At 38.4% G+C, this 13,045-nt stretch overlaps 1 protein-coding gene across 4 annotated transcripts; it reads right to left on the bottom strand.

Annotated features, from left to right (window-relative positions):
- Positions 1-1,120: 1,120 nt before the first annotated feature.
- Positions 1,121-12,448, bottom strand: SLC25A30 (solute carrier family 25 member 30). Of its 4 annotated transcripts, none has more exons than XM_032679428.1 (11): positions 12,356-12,448; positions 11,674-11,763; positions 9,599-9,677; positions 8,126-8,273; positions 7,396-7,490; positions 7,032-7,117; positions 5,590-5,685; positions 4,602-4,726; positions 3,945-4,080; positions 2,905-2,985; positions 1,121-2,140 (listed from the first exon to the last, which is right to left on the bottom strand). In XM_032679428.1, exons 2-11 carry the CDS (start codon positions 11,692-11,694, stop codon positions 2,099-2,101), a joined length of 909 nt encoding a protein of 302 aa, XP_032535319.1. In that variant the 5' UTR covers positions 11,695-11,763; positions 12,356-12,448; the 3' UTR covers positions 1,121-2,098. The 4 variants fall into 4 exon arrangements, with proteins under 4 accessions (XP_032535319.1, XP_032535317.1, XP_032535320.1 ...); XM_032679426.1 differs by having other exon boundaries at positions 12,325-12,447; XM_032679429.1 differs by lacking the exon at positions 11,674-11,763 and having other exon boundaries at positions 12,325-12,445.
- Positions 12,449-13,045: the final 597 nt, after the last annotated feature.

Here is a 13,045-nt window from a genome sequence, read left to right on the forward strand (position 1 = left end):
CTATGCAATTAATTTCAGTCCATCTTGTCCAGCTGTCCCACAGATTACCTGATACAATGCACTCCTACCCTGTCACTCCAAACTGGGATATTCCTCAGCCTCTCAGAACTGGTCCATCACATTTGTCCTACCACACTTGAACTCTAGAAATCCATTTTGGTAAGAAGTGTAATAAATTTATTCTGTTGCTACACAAAATGAAGCTGATTGACCTGTTCCAGACCATGCAGTTTTCATAATAGAGTGGGAAATGTTGTTGCGATTTAACATATGGCGAAGAACAGTGAAAACCTATAGTTAATGGATGTTGTTGAGCCAGTAAGTTAGAGGAACATAAGCTTTTAACTACAGCAGCTTTAGTCTGCCTTGGCTAAATAACTAATAGCACCAAACAGTTCGATGCCAGCAACAACTTTCCTTTGTTAATCACCCTGAAGTATTTGAGCCCCACTCCACCCCCTACCATTTGAAAGGCAGAAACTGAAAGCAGTTCAGAGTCATTACATAATGATTTTAACACTTTTAATAAGTTTAAAAATGTCAAACATACTCTTTGCTTATATGGTGTACAAAAATATTTACAAGTGTTTCTATTAAAGCACAGAAAGTACAGAAACAGTTGTAAGGAAAATCACTGCACATCAGCATACTCATATATATAGAAAACATTGTACCTTAGGAAAGAAAGTGCCTTGTGCATTTAAAAATCCATTTGTGAATTCAAAGTTAGTAATTTAAAGTGATTATGATAGTTTTGAAAGCACAATGTAAATTCTTGAAGTGGAATGCAGGATTCTATGAAAAACATGTAAAAGATTAACACAATGCCACAAAAAATCCAAACCTATGCACCTTGCTTTGCTACCTGCTGTAAAACACAGAAGGTTCATCATAGGAGTTGCATCTCACCATTCCCTTTCCTGGAATCAAACAGCAGCATTTAATAAGAATGTAACTCTTTAAAGGCCCTGAAGTTTTGATACACACTTGAGCCTAAAGGTAATGCTTTATAAAAGTTGTGGTTGATTTCTGCATAAAGGATTTCCCTGCATGTAACAGCAACTTGAGCTTCTTTGGTATATGAAAGCACTCAGTAGTTCTGGGTTTGGGTGTCCTTTTAAAGAAGGAAAGCAGTCTTTATAGTAGATCTACTTTGGAGGGGTTAGTTCTTTTCACATAAACACCTACATGACACAGCCTGAACTGCTCAGTGCACCTTTCAGATGACAGGTAACAGCCAGTAACCAGTACAAGTAGTTCTTCCCAACAAAAGAGGCATGGAAAGTTTCACTGCAAGATCAGCAGATGGGCATGAACTTGTTTGAACTTTATTCACACGTAAATTGCAAGTAGGAATATCTTGAAGAATTGCTTATGCTGAAAATCATCATGATACATTGGAAAAAAAAAAAAACTTTCTTCAAGCTATGCAAAACTGCCAACTGTAGCAACCACACTTGCAAATGAAGCTGGATTATCCCAGCAGATTACAGACATCTAAGGATTTAGAACACACAAAAGCTCCAAAATCAGAAGCAGATTTTGCACTGCAGTAGGTATTTTGCTGACCTGAAAGCCTGCAAAGATGTCTTGTGACACTTCCAATTAATTAGAAGCTTTACGCTTTTACACTCAAATCGTATACATTTCTGAAAGCAGGAAAAGCCCAGCTCCTTGGTACTGCCTAAGAAAAATAATTTTTTCTTTTCAAAAATCTTTTTCCTTTCCTTACATAAATACAGAAGAAAAAAACCTGTTCTTTGCCTCTTATAAAAAATACCTGTGCATGAGTCTCAAAAGCATCAAGTTGTGTTACAGATCTTCTCATTCAAGAGCACTGAAACAGTTGACAGAGAGTATTCCACCATGTTTGGTTCAGTCTAGAAAATAGTGCACATCATCCACTGAATCACACAAGCCATGGTTACAGGAGCCAGTTTGCCTTGAAATCACTTACAGGTTCTTCTCACTCAGTCTTGCAGTGACCTCTTCCTTTGGCCAGCAGTTCAGACAATAAAGAGCAAATACACAAGACAACTTGGACATTGCTCTAAAGTCAGACGGTACATTAACAGAATTCAGTATGCAGCTCAGCATGTCAGGCATCCAGTTTCTTCAGCTGTTCATATGTCAGAAAGAACTGGGACAGCTCATTGAGGAAAACTGTTTCCTGTTCATGCAGTACAAAATGGTCACTTTATTAAAGGATAGCTGTGTCTGTGTGAAACTGTGTTCCACGCTTTTTTCCCTCCTATGCCATGCTGCAGGTTGGCCACTTTTTTACCTAATACTAGGCAGAACAATGAAACTTGCTTTAAGGCTGGTGATGCCAATTACTTTCCTATCTCTATTCCACAGGACTGAGGATGCAGGAGAATACTGCAAAAGCCCCTAGAGGGGCTTTTGTGAGTCTTTCCTATCTTAGCTTTGAGGGGCTATGGGAGGTTCGTTCATGGCAAAGTAACATTAGTACCAACTCACTTCCCACAGCTCTGATCATCTGGCTCTTGAAATAAAACCAAAATTGTGCGAGACTAAGATTAAAAAAAAAAAAAAAAAAAGACTGCATCAGTAATTGCCAACAGTTTCCCCAGTTCTGGAAATAGTCTCCATTCCTAACTCATCTGGTCAATTTTATTTAAAATGAGGTTCCAAACTAAGGAAATGGACAGATCTGACATTGGAATAACAGAGAATTATTTTGCAAGATTACATTTCAATATTCACTCTGTGTGAAACTGACCAGCAGCAGTTGACTAAAAAAACCTGTCAACTACACAACTTCCTATTCACAAAAAGGGAATATCTGTGCTGACAGGACACTTTTCACACTGAGTATTGTGTGAAAAACAATACTTGTTGTACGGCTAACTTCATAGTCCGGCACACCTTTGAAAAGGATACAATGATATTCCAAGGACCAAGTCTTAACCAGTTTGGCCAAAACCCTTTATATAGAGCAAAAAAGCCTTCATTCTTCCATGTCTAGGGAAAACAAACAAACAAACAAACAACCATAACAACAGAATAAGAACATACTTATGTAATTCTTTATTAGTGAGAAATCTAGACAGCATCTCAGCTAACAGAAAAGAGAAGGGCTTAGTCCTGTAACCTTCATTTAAACATATTGTATGATGGAACAAAGAAAAATTTCACTAGATAAAACCAAGATTAGTAATGCCTGCAGCACTACCTGGTAGGTAAAGTTGCAGTCTATGTAATTCAGTACCCAACACAAATTATCCAAATTGCGCTCCTGGACTTCCACCCAAAAAAGAAAAAGCCTTGCAGAGTTCTGCATGTAAGCCTGTAGCTCACATTAGGCATTCCCTTGACATTTTTCAGTTTGCTTTATGGACTTAAAAAATTTCACTGGACAGTGAGACTTGGACTGTTCAGTCAACAGCTGGACACCAATATCTTACTATCCATTCTTCTCCATGTAAAAAACCGCCATGCTCCCACCTCGTACCAAATTTAGAGATTTAAGAAACCATATCAAAGTAATCAAGATCAGAGACTGACCTCGCCTCTGGCTTAACTAGGCTTTCCATTATGCAGTACGCAACAGAGAAAAAAAAAAAAACAAACCATCTGTCCCAGATCTTGTTCTTCAAGAACTGAAAATTATAATTTCTTACCAGCCTGGCATAGTACAAAGTTTAGTAAGACAGAGTGCTGCTGAGAGCCTTAGTCTCCTCATCCAAGCACCAAAAGGAAGTAAGGGTTGTAGCAGACACTAACTTTCTTCCTGTCTTTCTGTCAACAGTAGATACTTTCCACACCAAGTGCATTACTGTCAGTATATTCCCTTTGAGAATTATGGCAAAAACCATACCTAAGTTACGAGGATTAATTTCTAGGGAATTGGAAAAATTGAGCTCTATTCCAAAATCATTGATTGATGGCAGCAGCATTTATGTTGATAATGAATTACTTACTTGTAACAAGCAATCCAAAGTGCCCTTGTAGCTTGAGTGTCCCCCATGTTGGCTTCTCTGATTCATCATGCGTGTTCTTACAACATCAACTGGGTTGGATGCAAGGGCTCCAGCTAATCCACAAGCAAAACTTGAGCTAATAAAAGAAAGGTTTAATGACATTTAATCTACCACATTTAAAGATGCACAAGAATTCCCCTTCCTCAGGAAACACGCAGTAGTAATAGCTGTTTAATCCTTTCAGTTAAAAGTTACATCAGCTAATGGATATGAAAAATTACTTTTCATTGACTATAAAAAGTGGTTTTTTGAAGATCTGCTATGCAGCACTTATACAGTATGCTTGAACAGATGTTGTGCCCCTGTGAATAATATCTAACTGGAACTTTGCTAGCAAATTCTAACCTCAGTTTGCACAGCTGAATGATTCAGACCACTCACAAAATAAATTTCCATATTTTGAAAGAAAGTTAAATCCAAGTCCTAAATAAAATTAGCTTCCATGCTACATGCTGCCCTTTGAGATGTTATTATATTAAAAGTTATACACATCAGAAGTGTATTTACATCAAGACTGATGACAGATAAATCAAAATACTCATCCTCATAACAAGAATTAACCAATGATGAACTACACAAACAGTTACACAAACTTACAGGAAGTGAGTATATACTGTGTCTCCCATAAACCCAGACATAATTATGTGTTTCTTCATAAGGTCATACACAGGCAGTTCCACTCCAACAACAATAGCAGCTCTCTGTGCTGTCAGTGATACTCCCTGGCAAAAGAAAGGATATAGCTGAAGTTTGAAGTCAACCGTTGTGCACTATCAGAAAAGCTGAGCTCTTATAATACAAAGCAACACCACAAATGTGTTAAGGACATTATTCATTCAAATAAGGTTAAATAATACAAATCTTAGATGTGTGTGCTCCAAAACCACAAATCTGAAATAACAGATAAATCATTTTTCCACAGGAATGGTGATTTCATTTTCTTTATGCTATTTTCTATCTCTGCTTAATATCTCAGTTCTTGCATCCATAGTCAGCTAAAACCCCAAAAACTGTGTTCCTTTGCTGCTAACTGAAAAACTGACGAAGTAAGCAAGATGAACAGAAAACGGGAGATCATGAAACTTTGCAGAGAAAAACACACTAACAGAAAAAACATTTCTATTTACAGCTGTTTCAGAACAATTGTCTATTTTGTGTTATATAGTCATTTACTGTAATTGGCACAAGAGCAATCTATGAACTGAATATGAGAATCCTGAGATAGAGGGGATGTTCATTAGTACCTCTGCTTCCAGTGTTCTTCAGTATATGTTTTAAAACAGACAGAACATACAGGTGTCATGCAAAAAGTTGTTGAACTAGTCCTAGAGCCAGTCACCCTCACTGAAGCCTACAATTGTTTTCCCTTTTCTAAGTGGCAGCTAATCCTTGAACACAAGACTGGCAGTAACCCTTCATCTAAAAGCACTGGGACACCAGCAGTGAAGCAGTCATGACAAATGACATACATATTAGCTCCTCCATAATTTAGCTGAGAACACTGTAGAAATACACAAAATTCAACTGAGCAAGAAAGTGTACTTAAAGTTTAAGATAAAGTTAAAAGAAAAAAAAACAAACTTGCCTTCCATAATCCTTTAGTGCCTTCCTTTTGGTAGATCTGTATGAAGTTGCCCATCATTCCTCCTTGAATCACACTACCTTGGGCTTGCATTCTGATCTGAGATTCATTTGAAGACAAAATTAAAAGGTAAACATTTTTCAAACATACAACCAAGAAAATAGTTTAATACAGTTTTGTTATTAAGTCACAATTTTAAGTAGTAAAGTCAATTTCTTTTGAATATAAATTAAGAGCTGTCATTATCATAACCATAACCTTTAACTACCCAAATGCAGCTGCTAATTTTGAACAAGTATGTGGTAGAATTCTTAGCTGCATGAAGTCACTTCTATTTCTGTATGGGTACAGTTCATTTAGGTTAGACTGACAGACGGGTTTTGCAGGATGCCCTTTACAGTGTTCTCACAGGATCATGTTGAAATGAAAGGTTAAAATATTAATGTTTCAGCCAGTGAGAACCATGGTCTTTGACCCTATCAATTTCTAAGAAAGCCCTTAGAAACCTGCCACGGTAACTTCCAAGTACAAGCTGGCAACAAGCAACTTGGTAAGTGGACATAATTTTGGGATATAACTAATTGAAGCCATACTTAAAATACAATTTCATATTTGAAATGCCACTACATAACCACAATAGCACTATGAAGGGTTAAGTTTTTTAGTAGTTTCAGGAGAACAAAGTTTTCTTGACTTTTTTTTTTTTAAGCAGCTATTTAAGTCACAAGCCCCAGTTTTGTAAGATAAATACAATCAACCGTTTCAAGTAACTGACTGGCATTACTTCACAGATTATTCTGAGTTGGAAGGGACCCACAAGGATCATCGAGTCCAACTCTTAAGTGAATGGCCCATTCAGAGATCAGACCCACACCCTTGGTGTTATATCACAATGCTCTGACCAACTGAGCTAAACTGACAGATTTTTAAAGACATGGTCATTTCACCAATTCGCTTTAAATGACTGATGCTGAAACACTATTTCCATGGAATATAGGATCGCAAAGCCTCTCTACAGAGTTAAAGAATCATACAGTCCAAGTAGCACTCACAGGAACTCTTCCCTCTAAATTGATCTTCACCTATTTTGAGCTTTAGAAACATCCTAGTGTAAAACAGTGTTACCAAGAAGTACAGATGAAATAGGTAGTGTGGCTTCCACACAAACAGTACAGCATGAAAGTCAAAAAGAATTATCGTGTATTATTCTCTCACAAAAAGTTATGTGCATCCAACTACCTCCCCAGCCTTCAGTTTCCTCGTGCATAATTCCAAATAATTAGTATTGACTAGAAGGAGGTTCCAAGAATTCAGGATGTTACTGATTTTTTAAAAGTTAAAAGATGAGAATAAACAGGGCTACAAAACAAATCCTATATTCATCAGGAGATTCTGCATTTCCTCAAGGAGAGAACAAAAACTAAGGACAAACTGTATATAATTACCTTTAAGACATCTGTAGGGTTGGCAATAGATGATGAGATTACTCCAGAAAGAATGCCACACAGAACATTTATCATCAGGGTTTCATCTATTTCGCAAACAAAGAAAAAGAGTTTAGCTGCAGATTTACAAATCTTAAGATGCATCAGGGCAGGATGATGCCTCCCCTCCTGTAACCAGAGAGTGCCAGTTACAGAAGCCTTAAAAACCGCTCTGACAAGTTATCCTTGCCGACTCATTTTGTTGTAACTAGTACCAGGAATGTCTTCTCAGTAGACTTGTTCAAACTGCTACAGTAAGATACCAAATGGAAACAACCAGCTTCAAGCCAGTCAGTCCTCAATGAAATGGAAAATAATCACTCACCTTCTGGTCGCTCAACAAACATTCTTTTTAAGCTCTGATAAGTCCCTATTTTTATAGTTCCATATGAAGCTTGCCGTAGCATTGCAGGTGCAATCCTGTAAAAACAAACAGCGATAATGTTTATGCTCAAGATGGAAAAAACTGATCAGCAGACACTTTCTAGAGCAGGAGAGACTGAACACAAGATACCTACTAGAGAAAGGATGGTTCATTTAAATAGACAATTTAAATTCACTATAGACAAAACAATCTTTGGAGCTTTTTTGTTTGTTTTAAATAAAGCCTGCAAGAACAGGAATGAACTGTGTACGGATTACTATTAGACCATATGCCTCAACTTGTGATCTATAAAATAGTTGGCAGGCATGTCTGAAATGTAATTCCCCCACCATCCTACGTGTTTTAAAGAAAAGTATGCTCATCTACATACAAAGGTTAATTCAATTTTTCTTCTGCAAGATGGACCAACCATAGCAGCACTGTAGAGAATAACTGTATGCTTAGCTATTTTTTTCCAAGTAGGTTTTGTTGTTTGTTTGACAAGTTTTTTAAAGTATAAAATTCTATTGCAGAGTGCAAACACTGAAGTGATCTTAGCTTGGTCTTTCAACTTCCGGATTAAGGCTAACCAAATACCTTCTAATTCTAAAATCCAAAAATTCACACACTGTGGGCTTATACTTATCAACAGACTGTTCATAAGCCATTGTTGCAAGTCAATTAATTTTACCCAGAGTATAAGGCTTTCAATCCTTCTTCTCTGCATATTCTGACTAGTGCATGCACCATTCCACGGTAGCGGATCTCTTTATATTTGGCATCATTAACTTGACCTTGAACCTGGAGACGTGTTTTGGTCAGATCGATGGGGAAAGTACCTGGAAGGAAAATCAGAGAGAAAAATCAGAGAGAAAATTAATTAAGTACTTACCTAACACAAGACAACAAAGAACATCATATATGAAACAGCAACCTTCTTATATACCAAAATATATAAAAATACTCCCATGGGAAAGAAGTCTCTTAACAAGACTTTCTTTTAAACAAGTGGTTCATGCTGTATTACCTTGTTTCTTCTAAAAGTTTGTCAGAGGCCTTACCTACTCCCTGTGTTTACATTCTCCATTCACTTTACTTTCAGGCAACATGGTATTGCCCGGTTGTAAACAGCTACACTGAATAGGACACTACAATCACGTTTGTGTGTGCATTCCACCAACACCTTTGAAAAGCACATCACTGGAGGCAAATAAGCATATCCTTCCAGAGTTCATCTTTAGGAAAAGGACCACCTCAACATTCAGTACTGACCTAAGCACTAACAGGAATCAGGATTAACTACATCTGTTCTAACAAGGTTTACCAGACACACAAAGCTTTTGTGAATTGTTTGTCTTCCTTACAAAGCTTTTAGTATTATTGGCCATGTTCAGTCAAGTCAAATAAGAGAAGTTTCAAACTCAAGGTTGCACAAGTTTCGTAAGAGAAAGTAGAAATCCTTCCCTTCCCTGGAAACATTCAAAGTCAGACTGGACAAGGCTCTGAGCAACCTGATATAGTGCAGGGAGGTTGGACTAGAGGACCTTCCAACCCAAACTATTCTATGATTCTATGAAAACAAAATAGTAGTTTTATGTGTAATTTTGTATTGCATCTACTTTACTTGACAGACTTCCCATGAAAGTCAACCACACGCCCAACTATATTCTGCTACTATGAAAATCCACACTTCCTTCATTGTCATGTACATGCATTTCAGATATGACTTTTTAAGGACGTAGATATTTTAGGTCAGTCTTTAGAACAGGCCTAAAACATGAGATGCACTGTCTCACTACAGCAATTATTCTACATTGCTCACAAACTGAATTTAATTGTTCAAATCTAGCTTGTCTACTGTAACAAAGCAAAAGCTGTATTTACTCATGACCACTAAGAACAGATCAAACAAACACCAAATAATAAAATGTAAAGGCAAAACTTGTATAAAAACAAGACTCACAAGGGATGAGGGTTTACAGACACAAGTATTCTCACATGGTAACACAGATCACAGCAAATCTTCAGTCAGCGTTACACAAAAAAACTCCTGTGCTGTAGACCACCATATACTACTGTCACTGATAGTCTCTATTTAAAACAAGCTTGGTTCCATGCTATCTGAATAAAGAAAGCAATGTGAGCAGGTAAAGGAAATGCTTACCACATTCTGCAGTGATTGATGCTAAACCTCCATAGATAAAGGGCTTCCAGTTTAGTGCTGGCATTATAGGTTCCTCTTTCTGTGAAATAAGACGATTTTATGCTTCTGTGAGTACATCTTACACATGCTAACACTTAATAAAATTTTGTGCCTGCTCCGTTTAAAATGGGCCTTTCAAACCTATTAAGGGTAAAAAATATGTAATACGATTGACAATCAGAAGAAAGTCAGGAATACTGTACAAAGGCATCTGGGTTCAAATCAACGTCTACTATGTACTTAGGCCACCACTCTCCTTACCATGAAAGGTTAAAGCAGTTTGTATCCTAAGGCATGATGTTAAGGAGCACTGCAGTGAATAGCCTCCAAGGATTTTTACCAAGCTGAACTAGTTTGACTACATCCTGCAATCAAATGGAACTTTTAAGACAGTCATGACAAAACTTCCGTCTTTGCAGTTATCAGCACTAACATGAGCTGAGCTGGTACACTGGGACAGAAAATAAGGATGCACATGCCATTTTGCTTCCATTAAGACCTATTTCTGCTACTGGCGTTGACAATATTTGTTCTTTTGAACATTACATGAAAATACTGTAATCAGGTATATAAGGCATTGTACATAAAAAAAGGCTGCTCTGACTTAGAGGTCAGTTAAGTAAATTTGACAATGTGACTACAAATCATAATTAACTATGGCATGTGCTCTGCAAGATGTTAAATTATCTTAGAAAAAATAGAAGAACTAGTCCAGCCAATACAAGACTGCCTTTCCCAAAACCAAGCAGGTCTGTCCACAGCTTATTTTTCCCCTTCCTCATAATATAAATACTTTCCCATTTTCTATAATATCTTCCTAAACATTGGATTCTACAGTTATCTTTTACCAAATAATTTTATGGGAAAATTGTACTTGAAAGTACTTCCCTTGGCACTTACATTCCCTGTTATTTTGTTTATTCACCTGTACAGCCCAGCTGGAAAATATCACAAATACACCAGTTACTTTTTGTTAGTCTTTTGTACAGCTGAACCTTCTTTAGTCACTTCCTCTAGAAGTGCCAATAACCCAACATCTAAATGAAGTTGCAGACACTCAGCATGCCTGAGCAGTTTCTGCAGCCCTGGTTTTCCTTTTATCATTCTTTACTTCATGAAGAGTTGCGGGTCTTCTGACACACAGTACGATGAAACTCCAAAGCACACAATTTCAAATACTCAACACCTACGTGCACAGAAACCCATCTTACTCTTTAGACCACTGCAAAGAACACTGCTGATGTAAAAAACAGATAAACAAGGAAAAGGCAACTAAGGACACCCTTCCATACTGCCAAAAAAAAGTGCAGTACAGAGGTCAGGACCACAGGCACAGACTATGCCAGCTTTTCCATACAAATGGAGCAGAGCCACATGGAGATGGCACTGTATAGAGGGGAGCCAGTTCTAGCTCCAAGATCTTCATATTCCTGTTCTGCCATGATTAATAACAGATCATTTAATTAACAGAGACAAAGCCAAACTTGGTTTTCCCACTATCAGCCACACACTGATCTTTGCTTCTGAGAAACTTGTCAAAACTGGCAGTTAAGTCCCTCCGCCCCAATATACTAAACCAAAGTTTCATCTATCACAAATACCACAACACTGATAAAAGTAAAATATATCCTTTTTCTGTTTGTTTTGTATTTCACTCTATCTAGGCAGTGAAGGTTACTCACTTTTTCTATGTAATGCTGTGCACTGCCAAATAAAGTTTTCAATTTGTACATATATTTACTAATATTAGTTGAAGCTTCAATATCCACGTAGGATATCCTAATGCAGAAATTTTACAGGGCACTCTTATTTGACATATCCCAAGGTGAAGGTCAAGGTCTGTACCTCTGAAAGGCTACTAGTCTCCTCCCCTGCCAGTATGGAAAACGAACTATATGAGTCTTTCCACTTCTATCCTACATCCTTCCTTTTAGCTTTCCTTAATTTAGAAAGAAGTAGGAAGAAGAAGGAGAAATTAAAGCAAAGAGGCAGAGCTGATCACAGAGGAAAAAAAACCAAAAACACAAAAAACACACCAGCCAGTAATTTCGTCCCATGACCTCAGCTGTTTCATTTTCCGTTCATTTTCCGAATTCTTGGTTTGCTTCTTACTCAGAATTTCTTCCCTATACCAATAAAAACAATAAGTATCTCCTTAGAAGAATTCCATATCAGGTGAGTGAGTGGCAAACTAGTTAAAAAGGGAAACCAGCCATCATTACAGAAAAAATTAAAGTCTTCAGTTTTATAAAAAGATATTGTCCTTATCAAACATATATTGTTGTTCCCTGAACTTTAGTGATGACAGACTTGCTGGGTTGAATTAATACAGAGATTCACCCACGTGCTTTCTGCAAAAGTCATAAACAAGTCTGCTTGCTTTTAATCACAGCATGACCGGAATAAAACCAAAACCCCAGGTTCCATAAACAAATGCATTGCTTAAATAGCTCGACATTCCCCTGTCGGGGAACAAGCTTGAAAAGCCACGTATCGAATTATACATTGGTTAAAAACATCGCCACCGTATTAAGCGCACGGTGTACTTCAGCTTACAGTAGTTTTAGCTACTTAAAATGGATTCGGCTCTAGAGAGGCGACAAGGACTGTAGAAATAACTACACACAAAAGATGGTCTCCCACCCCACCACGACCTGAGGGGCAGCAGCTGCCGCCTCCCTACTCACCACTGAGGTCTCCTCCACCCCCGCGTCCTGCCGTGCCGATCCCTGCAGCTCGCAAATCCAAATCCCGACCCCGCTCCCTGCTTCCGAGGCGGCTTTTGGGGAACGCGGAGCTCCGCCCCGGGGCGGGCTCTCCCGAGAAGCCGAGCCGGCCGGGAGGGGGGAAGGAAGGATTGGGTGCAAAGGTGTAGTGGGTTAGAAGGGGACGCTGAGTCCGCCTGTAAACAAACTTGGGAAAAGATTAACTACCCTGACCTTGCAGTCAGACGTCTCCCCTAGCCGCTGGCTTTGGGAGGCTGCTGGGCTGGCGGGACAGGGTAGCGTTTTCCACTAGCGTTCCTGCCCTGCAGCGGCTGTGTCAGGTATTTCAGCGCTCCCGATTAACGAGCAGGTCACTCGCCCCTTAGGGTTTCTCCTCAGCATTAACTACAAGGGCACTGATTTTTCCCCTCGGTTTACGGTCGTATGGGCGCCCGTGCTGCCAGCGACCCCGCAGCTTCCCTGAGTCGGCAAAGGAACCTTTAGCTACCTACTGTGTGGAGGAACAGAAAGGAACAAGGTGGGCTTAAAGAGCTACTTTCCTCTCTAAAATACCCTGCTGAATGTTTTTGACAAAGCAGTTAGACAGGTGATATTATTATTATTTTATTATTTTTTAGTTTTGTTCAATTCTAACCATATTTCTTTGCATTACCAATACTGAAATTATGCATTCAGTACATAA

Source organism: Chiroxiphia lanceolata, chromosome 2, assembly GCF_009829145.1.
Source record: "Chiroxiphia lanceolata isolate bChiLan1 chromosome 2, bChiLan1.pri, whole genome shotgun sequence".
Taxonomy (NCBI): Eukaryota; Metazoa; Chordata; class Aves; order Passeriformes; family Pipridae; genus Chiroxiphia; species Chiroxiphia lanceolata.

What these genes read in the sequence shown, in the direction of transcription:
- SLC25A30 (XM_032679428.1), bottom strand. Translation starts at nt 11,694, where the DNA reads ATGGGACGAAATTACTGGCTG. An exon ending in TGGGACGAAATTACTGGCTG is followed by an intron (nt 9,678 to 11,673) that starts GTGTGTTTTTTG and finishes CTTATTTCACAG; the next exon opens with AAAGAGGAACCTATAATGCC. An exon ending in GCACTAAAGGATTATGGAAG is followed by an intron (nt 4,727 to 5,589) that starts GCAAGTTTGTTT and finishes TTCTTTTGCCAG; the next exon opens with GGAGTATCACTGACAGCACA.